The sequence below is a fragment of the Pteropus vampyrus genome, unplaced genomic scaffold (genome assembly GCF_000151845.1).
Source record: "Pteropus vampyrus isolate Shadow unplaced genomic scaffold, Pvam_2.0 Scaffold105, whole genome shotgun sequence".
In the NCBI taxonomy this organism is placed as follows: Eukaryota; Metazoa; Chordata; class Mammalia; order Chiroptera; family Pteropodidae; genus Pteropus; species Pteropus vampyrus.
Genome location: NW_011888886.1, coordinates 2,299,251 through 2,314,114, shown reverse-complemented (window position 1 = coordinate 2,314,114; position 14,864 = coordinate 2,299,251). Strand labels below are relative to the sequence as shown.

Below are 14,864 nucleotides of genomic sequence, written 5' to 3'. Positions count from 1 at the left end.
CCCCGGGGGCCGCGGGTACCTGCACGATCTCCAGCATCTCGCTGCGGCTGATGTAGCCGTTGCCGTCCAGGTCGTACATGCTGAAGGCCCACTTGAGCTTCTGCTCCAGTTTGCCGCGGGAGGTGACGCTGAGCGCGATGATGAACTCCCGGAAGTCGATGGTGCCGTCGCCGTTGGTGTCGAAGGTGCGGAAGACGTGCTCCGCGAACTTGGAGGCGTCGCCGTAGGGGAAGAAGTTGGCGTAGATCTTCTTGAACTCGTCCACGGTCAGGTGGCCGGTGGGGCAGTCCTTGAGGAAGCCCTTGTACCACTCCTGCAGCTCGTGATCCGTGAACTCCGTGTTCTCACGCAGGTCCTGCAGCACCTCGGGCCGCAGCTTGCTGTTCTGCTTGCCCATGGCCGCCGGCTACACCTGCGGGCAGAGGACGGGGTCAGCTGCGGACGCAGGGGCGCCCCCCGCCTCCACCTGCAGCCACTGAGCAGGCCGAGAAATGTCCCCTGCGTGCCCTGCACCCAGGGCCGCAGAGGCCCCCATAAGGCTGTCCCTGTGTACAGTCGTCGGCAGGACCAGGACCCCCTGCGGAAGGCGGGCCTCTGGTCTACTCACCCCTAGGAAGGCGGAGATGCTCCGCCCATGCACTGCAGGACGCATTTGGACTTTGAGAATGAGGAAATGTGAAAAAAATATATGCATTTAAAACCGATGGGATGCCCACTGGGAAAGCGTACAGATCTGGGGACTGCTCCTCAGTCCCGTCACCCTCTCCGGCTCCAGGCAGAGTTGCCACACCGACTGCACCCCACACCCTGCGCGCTGAGCAGTTCCTTCCTCTTTCGGGCACTTGGGTCTGCCTTTGTCCTTAGAACAGGTAGAGTGGGTGGACCCAGAATTAGCAGCAGGCAGTACATGGTGTCCCGGATGTGAGCAGTAAAGCATCAGGCACCTGTGGGGTGCGGTTTCCACAGGCCTGGGTGTCGGGCCGGCCCTGGGGAGATGTCACTACCAGACATTACTGCACCTGTCCCCTGACTTTCTGAAGCATGTAGGAGACTAGACAATAAGAAAGTGTTCCCGTCCTAGTCCCAGAGGTGACCACTTCGAACCACTTCCACATTTATGAAACGGCAGATGCCAAATCCTCATCACGAAAGACGAATGCAGCCCACCGACTCTCCCTGCCCTTCTTTCTTCCTCCCCCCCGGGTTTTTTCTTTTTTTCCTCCGCGTTGTTTTTTTTCTTCTTGTTGACTTTTTTTTATTCTCTTTTGTTTTTTTTTTTTCTAACCTCTGAGTATAGCAGTTAGGCAATTTCTTTCAAAATTACAAACACGCATTCACCTTGACCTGTGCAAATAACGTGAGCCCTGCCACTTCCTGCATCTTTGTAATAAACGACCCAGCTTCCATTTGCGGAAAAAAAGAAAACAGTGTGTGTGTGTGTGTGCATGTGTGTGTGTGTGTGTGTCTGGAAGGACTTATTAGGAAATGACAACATTGGCTAGAGAAAGATAGCTCATCGATGAATCGAATGGGAAGTTGTTACGGTAAATCTTTTGCAATTTTAAAATGTCGAATTCTGTATTTTCTATTCAAAAAATAGATACACCAAAGCAAAAATAGCCAAATCTCTCTCTCTCTGGATCTAGCAACTTGACGCGGAACCTCTCGCTTGCCTGTGAGACCAAGCTCGTCCCCTCCCCACCTCCGTCCCCGTCAGGCTCTGCCGTGGGAATCGTTACTTCCACATCGTCAGGGTTTACGGTCTCCTTCTGCTTCACCTGCAGGTTGCTCCTGAAAAGTGGAAACCGGCAAATCTCCACCTGACTTGCCCGTCCGTTTCCCGGCGAGGGCGCAGTGAGTGAAGAAGCCAGCCCTTGGGCCAGGTGTCTCTGGCCACCCGTCCCATGTCTTGCCGTGGGCAGCAAGAGGGGGAGGCTGGTCCGGGGGAGGCAACGTGGTCGTGAGCACTGCCTTCGCTAGGCCGCCTGCGCTAGTCGATGGTACTTCACTTCCCTGGATCAGCATTCTCGCACTTTCCTCATGGAAATAATCCATCTGCTGTGGAGTTCGAAGACTCCCGGAGCTCAGAGACGGTCTTTCCAGCATCCACCCACCTCGCCGAAAAGCAAACTGCCGCTCAGAACGACGCTAGCAGTTTGCGCCAGGAGGCAGCTGTGATATCTGTGCTTCCAGATCTCACTGAAGTGCCGAGCTCCTAACACCTCCTCTGTCTGAAATAACAAATGTTTTTGGAAAGGAAGGTACCAGATTAGGGTGAGTGAGGAGTACGGCCAACGCGCCCATAAGAAGGTAAGAGGTAGAGTGTGGAGTGTGCCGTGGTCTGCCTTGGGGGAAGCTTCGTGCCTTCCGAGCTCCCTCCCACGTGTGTCCCAGGAGGCAGACACAGGTGACTGCACAATCCCGCCTCACGGCACTTCCTGCGTCTCCCAAGGCCTGGCACAGAGCACGTGCACGCGCACGCGCACACACACGCACACATACACGCACCTGCTTTTAGGTTTTGCTAACTTTGGAAGCAGAGAGGTTTTCGGCAAAGCTGGCATAGAGGCTGGGTGACCCTCTTTGGGGGGTACCCTTGGGGGGTCCTTCCTGAGGGCTTTGGGGGCCTGTGGGATGGGGAAAGGGCAGAAGGAAGGACTCTCGTCTCTGGCCGAGCACTGGCCAGAGTGGCAACCCTTTGATCTATTTCTGCATCCAGTCTCATTTGAAGAAAGGGTTCTGCTGACAGAAACAAGTCTGACACCAGGACCTGCTCGTCATAACATCCCGAGTCCATCAGCATAATCGTGTGGCAGAAGAATATAGGGACACCGTGATGGCAGAACCCCACCCCTCACCCAACAACAAGAACAAGAAACAGAAAATAAAGGCCACGCGTGTGACTTTGTGACCTCGACGTCTCTGAGGTCATGTCTATGACCCCAAGCCAATGCACTCCAGTGGAAGGCCGGCAAACGACAGAGCAGGGCAGAGGGCAGTCAAACCTCAGGGCCTGCACAGGAGACGGGGAGGAGAAGCATGCCGACGGGTGCCACGGGATATTCCAGAAGGGTCAGGGAGTGGGGATCCCCAGGGCCCTGGAAAGTGAGAGCAGACAAGCTGGAAAGGGATGCGGGAGGAATGGTCTGACAGTATGGGTAAGAAACAGAGCCTTGTTCCTCTCACCCTGCTTCCTTTTCCTTCTGGGCACAGGGCCAGACTACATTTCTCAGAGTCCCTCGCAGCCTGGTGGGCAAGGACTGCACTCTGGCTGATGGAAAGTGCCAGCGTGCTGGCCACAGAGCACCCAGGGGAGGCCTCGGAAGCCGTGGAGGGCACAGACCTCACAGTCTTTCTCAGCCAGGCATCCTCACGTGCCCATTTTCTCAGTCCTCTTAAGGATGGTGCACGATGAGTCCGTGGGCAGTGTGGAGGCCACCAAGGTACCCCCAGCTGGTCTCCATCTCTGCTCCCTCGCCATTAAACTCGTTTGCCAGGAAGGTCTCACAAGATGGCCTTCGCACTGTGACTGCCATGGAGCCAGTAGGTGCAGCCCACAAACGCCAGGCACAGCCCCACGCATACTCCCATCTCTCGCTGGGCCGGCCTGCGTGTGCTTGCCGAAAGCTCAGAAGAAATAGTTCAGAAGAAGAACCTCACTTTTGCTTTCTCCTGGAGGCTCTCGGCCCGAAGAGGGAGGCCTCACCAGGAACGGGAACAGGTGGGGTGCTGCATGCACGGTGACCCCTCTGTTATTAATTAAGACAATGAACAAACTTTATTGATGACTGGCTGGCTGGGAGGTGGCGGACAAAGAGCAAACATTTCTGCAAAGACAAAGCTGCCACTCCTGTTTCCCAAAAGAAATGGCCTCCTGGCCCTGGTCGTTAGGCAAACACCGCAGCCTTCAATTACCAGAAAATCTCACTTTCATCTCCAGTCAAAGATGGAGTGCAGAATGGGTGTGCCAGGGGAGGGGGACTGATTCAAGGTCAGAGGCATCTCTCGCTTGGCTTAAAAAGCTTCATCGCCAAGCAGGGCTTGGATCAGACAAGTAATAATCTTCTGAGAGCATCAAAGACGACATTAATTCACAGTAATGGAAAAATGGGGGAGGGAGTTAATGTAGCACTTATATCCATCTCTTTCTGGTTCTCGGTTATGCTGTTATTGTTCTGAATGTGCTAAATTGTGTTTTTTAAAAATACATAAACACATGTAGCCGGGGAGCCCTACGAAGATATTTAACCCAAAGTCAGTATTGCCTGCAAATTAAAGCCTTTTTAATGGCATAGTTCTATCAGCTGCTCGGCGAGGCTCCTGGGAACCAAGTGCTCGAATGTCCCCTTAATCACGGCTCAACGCTGGCTGATGGCATGGGGCCACATTTCATCCCATTGCTCTAAAACGCTCATCAACTCAGACCTCCAAAGCCTGCGGGGCTGAGCAGACTTGGAAACACTTGGAGGGAAGATGATGGGGGGGCGGGGACCAACTCGCTACCGAACACCAAAGCTCAGGATGAGGCTGGAGGGCCGTCTGCCATGAATTTGAACTTCAAGGGACCAGAGGGCTCGTTTGAGATGAATGCTTGTTCTGTAGGGGGTAGAACAGGGCAGCGGGGTCAGAAGGGGCGGTCTGTGCTGTTTTTCGTGCAGTACCAGACCCAGCGTCCCCTCCTGGTGCCCTAACGCCAAATGCTCCTCTGGGGGCTGAGCCTTGTCCTAGGGGAAGAAGGGCTGATGCGTTTGTGTCCTCCACTCCTCCAAGTAAGCAGGCGAGGGCAAGTAGGCAGCCTTGGCTTCTAGTGCAGCTGCCCCGAGGAGCGGGGGGCAGTCCTGTCCCAGGGGAATGGGTGACAGCTGCCAGGACCTAGCTCAAGAAGCAGCCGCCTGGGGAGGCTCAAGTTGTAGCGCGCCTTGGCGGACGCTAGAGGGCGCAGTCCGGCAGGCTCCCCCAAGACCTGAGGAAGCCCCGCCTCCTGGCTTCCTGTCCCCGCCCCCTGCCACGCCTCTTCCAACCTGCGGGTCCCTGTTTCTCCATCTATTAACTAGATTTGTCCGATAGAGTAACCCCCAGTCACATGTAGCTATTGAGCACTTAAAATGTGGCCGGTCTGAATTCATTTGTGTGCCCTAAGAGTAAAATACACATTGGATTTTGACAGCTTAATGCAGAAAAAATAATGTAAAACATCTCAGTAATTTTCCTATCCTGATTACATGTGAAGTGATAAATGATACCATTTGAGATATAGTGGGTTAAATCAATCATGTTGGTAACATTACTCTCATCGTTTCTGTTTGCTTTTTGAAATGTGGCTACTAGAAAAGTTAAAACTACACATGTGTGTGGTGTTGTATTTCTAGTGGTTGGTCAGCCCTGGATAAAAAAAAAAAATCCTTGGGACACTATGGATCTGGAGCCACCAAACAGGGACCCTCCAAGTTCATCAGCACCCAGTTTACAGGCCCAATGCTAACTGTAACCCAGCTGGGAGAGGAGGTTCTTTCACTCCTTGGTGCCCTTGAGGTAAAGATAATGGTGTTTGCATTTCACAGTTATGTGCGAGTCCCACAAGTTCTATCTCCAGGAGCTTCAAGAACTTTGCCAGAGACCAGCAGCTGCAATCAGGTCTGATCCCAGGTGAGGTGGAAGGCAGAGGGGTCGGGGCCGCAGAAAAGGAGTGTTCCTCCCTGTCTCTAACTGGCAGGCAAGCCTCTGAGTGAGCCTAGGAAGAAGGTCACTAACACATTTGGAGCGCACAGCTACCGGCTGTGCCTGCATCAAATTCAGCCCGCTGACCTCTGGGAGCCCATTTCCAGATGGCTTCCTGAAAACCTGCTGCATCACAGTTTTACCAGCGAGATGGGCTCCAGGCCAGTGACTTGTGATTGAGAAACCCAACTGAAAACGCTCCTGACTTCTGTGCCCTTCCCCAGAATCTTAAAATCCCCATGACTCCCTAAAGCTTAAAGGAAAGGATGGAGGGAGGGAGGGATACGAGGCACCGACATCCCCTCCCCATCTTGAGCCGTCCTCCCTTCCCACCATCCTGAGATCGAAGTGCCCTAAAGGAGGCTGGAGGAAAGGAAGAGATAGAGAAAAGCAAAGAAAAATCCGCAAGAGAATGTTCTTTCCCTTGAAGAAACAGCTAACTCTGTGGGCGACTTTCCCCTCATACCCGGTACCTCTGAAAACACCGATCCATCCATGTGACTGCTGGCCTCGGCCGCCCAGCAAACTCTTACTCACTCAGCAAAAGCCCGACTGAAATGTCACCTCCTCAGGTGTGCATTTCCCGGTCTCCCCTCAACTCTTCCCTTTGCATTCCCACGGCACTTTTTTTCTTTTTTTACCTATTTCTATTCTGACTCAACTTCTAGTGCCTCGTTTTATTGGTGTCTTCCCCTTATTCAAAGGTGGGCTCCGTGAGGACAGAGAGTCTCTCACCCATGCCAGTAGGAGAACCCGCTAAGCATGTTCTGGCCTCGAGGCCTTGGCATTCACAGTTCCCTCCACCGGGCCTGCTCCTCCTGCCCCTCGGGACCGGCGGGGCACAGCCCTCAACGGGCAGGTCTCTGTGAGTCTTACTGGGGGCGCCTCCTCTGAGGAACCATCCCAAATAGCATCTGCCTCACACCCTGGTCCCTCACCCCGCCCCTCTCCCCAGCGTCTCCCACCGCGTGGCACTATGTCGACGCATTTGCTGACTGTCTGCATCCCCGCTGTGCCCACAGCTGGGCCTGGCACAGCCAGGACTCAGAGAATACATGCGAAACAGTGGCTGTGTGTTCCCAGGGCCTTGCACAGTGCCCAGATGCAGGAACAGATGAGTGACCAACGGGTTTCTTCCAGGCCCCTCTTGCTCTGACATTGGTGGCTCTCCCAGCACTAGGGACATGGGAAGGAATATCAAGGCATTAGGATGGCAAAGTGCTCGCTTGCTCAGGTCTGACGCTCCAAGACAGGACATTCCGTAACGCAGACTGGGCATTCTGGAAACCTCCGCTGACCAGCACAGGAAGAGCCGCCGGTTAAAACTATACACATGTGTGGTGTTGTATTTCTAGTGGTTGGTCAGCCCTGGATAAAAAAAAAAATCCTTGGGACACTATGGATCTGGAGCCACCAAACAGGGACCCTCCAAGTTCATTAGCACCCAGTTTACAGGCCCAATGCTAACTGTAACCCTGGGAGAGGAGGTTCTTTCACTCCTTGGTGCCCTTGAGGTAAAGATAATGCTGTTTGCATTTCACAATTATGTGCGAGTCCCACAAGTTCTATCTCTAGGAGCTTCAAGAACTTTGCCAGAGACCAGCAGCTGCGATCAGGTCTGATCCCAGGTGAGGTGGAAGGCAGAGGGGTCGGGGCTGCAGAAAAGGAGTGTTCCTCCCTGTCCCTAACTGGCAGGCAAGCCTCTGAGTGAGCCTAGGAAGAAGGTCACTAACACATTTGGAGCGCACAGCTACCGGCTGTGCCTGCATCAAATTCAGCCCGCTGACCTCTGGGAGCCCATTTCCAGATGGCTTCCTGAAAACCTGCTGCATCACAGTTTTACCAGCGAGATGGGCTCCAGGCCAATGACTTGTGATTGAGAAACCCAACTGAAAACGCTCCTGACTTCTGTGCCCTTCCCCAGAATCTTAAAATCCCCATGACTCCCTAAAGCTTAAAGGAAAGGATGGAGGGAGGGAGGGATACGAGGCACCGACATCCCCTCCCCATCTTGAGCCGTCCTCCCTTCCCACCATCCTGAGATCGAAGTGCCCTAAAGGAGGCTGGAGGAAAGGAAGAGATAGAGAAAAGCAAAGAAAAATCCGCAAGAGAATGTTCTTTCCCTTGAAGAAACAGCTAACTCTGTGGGCGACTTTCCCCTCATACCCGGTACCTCTGAAAACACCGATCCATCCATGTGACTGCTGGCCTCGGCCGCCCAGCAAACTCTTACTCACTCAGCAAAAGCCCGACTGAAATGCCACCTCCTCGGGTGTGCATTTCCCGGTCTCCCTACAACTGTTCTTCCCTTTGCATTCCCACGGCATTTTTTTTCTTTTTTTTACCTATTTCTATTCTGACTCAACTTCTATTGCCTCGTTTTATTGGTGTCTTCCCCTTATTCAAAGGTGGGCTCCGTGAGGACAGAGTCTCTCACCCATGCCAGTAGGAGGACCCGCTAAGCATGTTCTGGCCTCGAGGCCTTGGCATTCACAGTTCCCTCCACCGGGCCTGCTCCTCCTGCCCCTCGGGACTGGCAGGGCACAGCCCTCAACGGGCAGGTCTCTGTGAGTCTTACTGGGGGCGCCTCCTCTGAGGAACCATCCCAAATAGCATCTGCCTCACACCCTGGTCCCTCACCCCGCCCCTCTCCCCAGCGTCTCCCACCGCGTGGCACTATGTCGACGCATTTGCTGACTGTCTGCATCCCCGCTGTGCCCACAGCTGGGCCTGGCACAGCCAGGACTCAGAGAATACATGCGAAACAGTGGCTGTGTGTTCCCAGGGCCTTGCACAGTGCCCGGATGCAGGAACAGATGAGTGACCGACGGGTTTCTTCCAGGCCCCTCTTGCTCTGACATTGGTGGCTCTCCCAGCACTAGGGACATGGGAAGGAACATCAAGGCATTAGGATGGCAAAGTGCTCGCTTGCTCAGGTCTGACGCTCCAAGACAGGACATTCCGTAACGCAGACTGGGCATTCTGGAAACCTCCGCTGACCAGCACAGGAAGAGCCGCCGCAGAGCAGAGGGCCTGGGGCGTGTCAGACTTGAGTTCCATTCACTAAACCGATGCCATTTCCTCCCTCCCCAGGGAACAGGGTCCCCAGCCGGGGAAGTGGTGCTGTCTCATCCTAGAGACAACGTCACTGCCACATGAGTCTGCTGGGGACGAGCTTCCCCAGTGGAGAAAGGTAGGTGAGTGGCATGGACCTCAAGGAGCCTCTGGCAGAAGAACGAGGAGGGAAGAGGAAGAGGAAATGCCGGAGAGAAGGATCCTCTCCAGGACAGAATCTGCCGACGGACCGGGAAAAGGATTCCAGGCGAGACGAAAACAAGGCCACGTGACTCGCCATAAAGCTGGAATCCACACGTGAGTTCCATGTTTCTGCAGAAGGTGCTGGATGCCCCGCGAGGCGCAGGGTGGGCCAGAGGGTGGGAACACAGCTGTGGATCCTGGGCACAGAGCCCGGGCTGCTTTTGCCCACCCAAGCATTTGTGCTTTGCTTCGAAGGTGAATTCGGGGCTTATGGTGATAGATCCCCAAACTCCAGGCTGGAGTGGAGAGTGAAGTCTGCGTGTGTCCCCTTGTGCATGCAAATGTGTCTGAGGCTCACCCGTGCTGGCTGTGGGAACATCTGGATGAACAAGACACACAGACTGTTCCCAGATGCCCACGGTCCTCCCACCGCCCACCCCACCCCGAGATGGGGGTGATGCACATCATAAGGCTCCCTCATAAGGGCCAGAGAGCCAGAGAGGAGCCGGCCTGTCCCCTCACCCCCATGCGATGGTCGAGAGGTTTGACAGGTGAGGTCTGAGCTGGGCTCAAAGGTTCCAGGAGTTCTCCAGGTGGGACAAGGGGAGGAGGCCAGGCGAGCACCCGGCCAGGCCACAGAGGCTGGGACGTAGCATCCAGCAGGCTTGTGAAGAATGCGAGTGCAGTGCTGATTGCAGAGGAGGCGGTAAACCGGGAGAGGACTGGAAGGCGGGGGCTTGTGATCCCTCGCAGCTCCCCCCAGCTCGCCGCCCCAGCAGACCCCAAGCCCCACGAAAACACTCAGAATGAACGGACTAGTCAGGACCCAGGGACCCCATCGCTGTTTGATTGGACGTTGAAACTCCAGAGTTGAAACAAACATCAGACTGATGGCAGAAGCTGGTCTGAGGTTTCAGACACCCCTCGCCAGCCCCTCCAAAGACCTGGCCCCCCGTTTGGTCAGACTAGAGGGGCAGAGTCAGTCCCCCGCCCCACAGGCTTGGCCGTGTCATCACGAGTGGAGATGGGGGATGCCAGCGCCCCCACATCTTGGAGGCACTTCCTCCTGGCTATTTGCACTGGGCACAGAATGACTCAGGCACTAGTCAGGGCTGTGGGAAAGTTCTGGCCGGTGGAGTGGGTCTGGCTCCTCTCTGATGCTCCTGGCCCGGATGTGAGCCAGAGTCCTCCCCAGCAGGTGGAAGCTGAGACTGCAGGCCAGTGCCCAGCACACCCTGGAGGAGACACACGGACGGACGGGCAGCTATTGAGGTGCTGGGCAGGGCCTGGAGTCAAGCAGCCCCCAGTGCCGAAGCTCCAGAGCAAGCCTCTCTTTGCTCTTTTGTAAAACAGGACCAAACGCCAGCTTTGGGGATGCGGTGGGGATGGTGGCTGTGTGCGTAAGGCACTCACGCTGGGCAGCGGGCACGCAGTCGATGGCCCGCCCAGGGCTCCTCGAGCACCCCGCGCCCGCCTTACGGTCTTGGCTGTCTCTAACTTCTCGGGGGGCCTCAGTTTCCTTGACCGCCACAGGGGAAGAACGGTCTCTCCCTGCCGACTCTGCACGGAGCCATGAGGACAGAGGAACATGAAGCGTGTGGAAGGGCTTTGATTGAAAGCATCAGACAAATACGCAGAGGTTTTATCACAGCTTTTCTAACAAAAGGAATGTCGGGGATGCTCTGTGAGCCTGATCAGTGTCAAACGGAGCCAGGCCGGCGGGCCGGAGGTGCAGCGCGGCCGGCACGGGATCCCTGAACTTCCTGCTCGCCCAGCGGAGAAGGGGCAACGCGGCGCTGCAGGAGTCCGCGGCGTGTCGGGAAACCAGGGCTGGCTCGGGGGACGCGGCTGGGGAGCTGGGCAGGGCCAGCCTCTGGATATCATCCTAGGGGTGCAGGGAGCCCCAGAGGGCATCTCGGCTCCAGCGGCCCCTAGGTTCAGGTTTCTGGGGAGACCACCACCAGCGAGTGCCTCGTCCTTGCTACGCAGCTCTGAGCTTGTCGCCTCCCCAGACACCTCCGAGGTGCAGTAGCAGAACTAACCGAATGGCAGTACGGAGCAGACCGGATCCGTGTGGAACCAGGGGAGACGCTGACCGACGTGTGAGGAGCAGGCAGCCAGGGGAAAGAAGACAGACGCCAGCACCCCAGGAACTCAGACTGATCACTCGACTGGACAGCACGAGTTCATAAAGTCTTTGTCAAAAATACTCGATACGGTGCCTCTGGATTCTTTTGCAGGTAAAGGGGAAGGACTGGGCACGGCACCGGGAGGGAGCTGCGTGGGGGCTTGTGGTGGGGGCGGTTTGCACATCTGTCACTCCACCTTCGGAACAGGGTCGGAGGCCCAGGCGACCCTGGGTCAGCACGTGCCTCCCTCGTCGCTTTACGTTCCTCATCTGTAAGATGTGACTTTGGACAATGCGGCCTCGAGGCATGTCACACCCTACAATGTGCCTTCGAGTCTGTCCTGGCGGAGGCTTCTGCAGCAGCGGAGGCGTCTGTGCACGTAGCTGGCGTGTGCCCGTCCCTCTCCCCAGGACCTCGGCTGGCAGCACCACACGCTTAGCTCCTTTCCCAGGAGACGGTTAGAGAGCTAAACACCCGCCAGGCTCCTGCTTGTGCGATGACTAAATTTTCAATTCATGGGCCCCGAATGAACCATTTCCAAATTTCGAATTCATGTGCCCCAAATGAATGAGGTTTGGCCACATTCTAAGATATCTTGGATAGAAACTGTAAGAATGTTATTATAAACATTAGACTTAGCAGCTGTTTTCAAGGCACGCATGGCCCCCTAGGTTCTGTGTACGCTGACAATGGGCTCCGTCACAGGGCGAGTCCCCTCCGTGAGGGACTGCCACCGCGGAGCGCCTGGAGGGAGGGCTGGCACCAAACCCCTGTCTGGCATTGTTTATGCTCAGCACGTCGATCCCAAAAAAATTTTTTGTTGTTTTTTTACGCTTGGAAGAAAACTTCCAGTGAATCATCTCGTATGCTATTTGATTCATGTTTAATGTCTTTGGGAAGAAATAAAAACAATAAGTCATTCTCAATCAAAATGGCATCAGCCGAGCTGACATGCCAGGCGCACGGATGGTCACATGCCAGCTGCCCCTCGGTGGCCTCGGCTGCTGCAGTCTTCACTTGCTGTTAGAGTGTGTTTATAATCAGCAGTGAAGACAGCTCATAAAAGCTGCCTTTTGTCATTTTTAAAAATCACACCACCAGACGCCATAGATTCTGCAGGGAGAACTGGGGCCAAGCCACAAACTCACACACAGAAAGTGTCGATCGACATGCAATAACTGAGCACCTACTAAGTACAGATCACAGCGCCGAGTGATGGGGATACACAGACGTGTAAGGTGCCCTCGAAGGGCTTCCAGTCTCCTCGGGAAAGCAAGGCATCAATTCCCGCTTCCCTACACCGAGTTAGTTCCTGCTGGGAGCCAGGCACCGTGCTGGGGTGCCGGCTGGCAGAAGGGGGAACACAGGAAGGCGGCATTTCAAGAGAAACCGACAGGCTCCAGCTTCCAGGCTGGGGCCCAGGTCCCTTCCTGACACAGAGCTGCGTTCCATTAGCCCAGGGTGTAGGTAGGAATAATCCCATAACCAATTAGATCGTTGCCTGAAAGGCAGGAAGGACAAGGTTTGATGACAGGAAGGAGGTCAGGGAGGGAGGGAGGGAGAGAGGGAAGGCCTGGCCAGTGGGGCCCCCTCCAGACGACCCCAACTCCTCACAGGCCCAGACCTGTGGCCCCTGGAGCACTGTCCAGTGTGCCCTCGAGCGCCCACCTCCCTCGGCCCCCTCCCCGGGTCTCTACATTTCCCATCAGAGACTTCCTGGCCCAGAGGGTGTCTAACTTCGGAGAGAGCCGGTGTCCTGGAGAACCCCCGAGGTCCCAGGCAGCCCACAGAGCAAGCGCTCATTTGCTGAGCATGTTCACAGTGAGAATACCCGGGCTGAACATTCGCACATGGGATTCGACAAGTCCAAGAGTATTCAAGCGGTCAACAGGGCAGAAAGTGTGGAAGCTGGGCTGTCCCAGAAACCTGGGCCGTGTGCCCGGGACCCTGCTGGACGCTTTGGGAAATGGGAAGGATCGGTGTGGGCTCGCCCCAAGGGGCTGGCGACATGGAGGCAGAGAGATCGAACGGGCTCAGACCTGGCTCAGGGGCCCCAACCCAGGCACCAACAAGCAGTGAGATCTCAGGGACATGGCCCGATCATTCATTCATTCATCGTGGAGCCTCCCTCTGCCCGCCCTCACCCCACTGGGCACTGAGCAAGGGCTCACTGGCAGTGAAGGCGCCCTTCCTCCTCCCTCCGCCTTTCATCTCCCCAGCCAGGCGGTGAGCCCAGGCTGGGTCTCACTCACTGGGACCCACACAGCAGCTTATGCGGAAACTCCCCTGGAGCAGAAGCTCAGAAACACCAGAGGGCCGTGGCTCCTTGCCCTGCGCACAGGCCAGGACAATGGTCTCCCCCCCCCCCCCCCCCATCGACCCCACAGCGGATGAGACTGCCCGGTTGAGTCGTGCATGCCCACTGTGTGTGTGAGTGTGTGTGTGCGCACGCACGTGTTCGCCCAAACTGCTCGTCATGCAGGATCTGCCCCTGTGGTTGAGTGTCGACAGGGACGCCCACAGGAAGCGATATTGCAAAGTCACCCCAAGTCACTCTAAAAATAACCCTCAGCTCACAAGCTAGGAAGGATTCCCCTTTCCTGGTGCCCTGCGGCTTCCACTTAGCAGGGCACTTCGAGAAGGCAAGGTGGACAGCCCTGTGGGAACTGCAGACTAGCCAACGTTTTTGGGGGGGGCGGGCCGCCAGCCCGACACCCAGCGGAGAGGTTAGCTGGTCATGCTCTCCTGCAGAACCGCAAATCCCCATGCACCTATTAATCTAACATCTTCTGAAAGGACTGTGGCTAAACTTCTCTATAAGCAACAATTATCTTAGAAATGTGTGAGGACGGGTCACCATTCAAAGGACTTAGGAGGTGCACTGAGCTGCTCCTATCACCTACTTCCCTGATGGGTTAGCAGGTGTAATCCCCCTGTCTGGCCCACCTCCATGCCCCACTTGCTCATCCTCCCCCGCCGCCCCCCGGTGACAATGACCTGCTTGCTGCTCCTTGTCACCTCGGGCACACTCTGCCGCCAGCCCTATGCACTGGCAGCTCTTTGGATATAAAATCGTTTCCTCCCCTCCGTGAGGTCTTCCCTGAGCCCTCGATCCAACCCTGAAGCCCCAGCACGCGTGCATCAGCCCCCTTTCCTACTTTCACTGGCTCTTCCCCAAACTCAGATGCAAGGTCCCGGGGCCGGGCTTTGTTCTGGCGTATTCTCCTTTGGCAGCCCCCAGCCTGGAAACTTCCTGGCACAGAGTGTGTGATCAGTAACTATTTGCTGAGTCCACGAATGTGTGATTGCTCTGTGGAGACAGGGACCCACAGCCTGAGCACACAGCTGCCTCCGCTCCAGTGCCCGGGGGCAGGGTGGGCAGAGAGCAGGGGTTCCTCCCATGGACCATCACCTGACCCAGGAGTCCATGGCCAAGGATGCTCAGGTACCAGCAGTACCATCTGATGCTCAGGGTTCCTCATCTCTTGGTGGTGGGGAGGTGTGTTTGGGGTTATTGGGTATTTGCTGTGTGTGCAGTGAAATACCCAGGGGGCCTCAGGATGGGAAGAGGCACTGCTGACCACCTCCTCCACCCACTATGGAACTCTCCACCTGCTCCAGCATCGTGACACCTGGCTGCCAGCCTCAGCAGGACCCCGTCTGGCCAGGCGCCTCCCCCGTGCATCTGTGCCAATCTGCAGGCCTCCATCCGGGCTATGTGCATGCAGGTGATGCTCACAGAGCCCGATTTATCCCTCC

General features: G+C 55.9%; 1 protein-coding gene across 1 annotated transcript in view; it reads right to left on the bottom strand.

Annotated features, from left to right (window-relative positions):
• HPCAL1 (hippocalcin like 1) overlaps positions 1 to 14,864 on the bottom strand; it is a 104,135-nt gene that overhangs the window by 3,166 nt on the left and 86,105 nt on the right. Inside the window, exon 3 of the mRNA XM_011365139.2 lies at positions 20 to 412. Coding sequence (XP_011363441.1) covers positions 20 to 397 — 378 coding nt within the window. The 5' untranslated portion in view covers positions 398 to 412. The remainder of the gene's footprint in view (positions 1 to 19; positions 413 to 14,864) is intronic.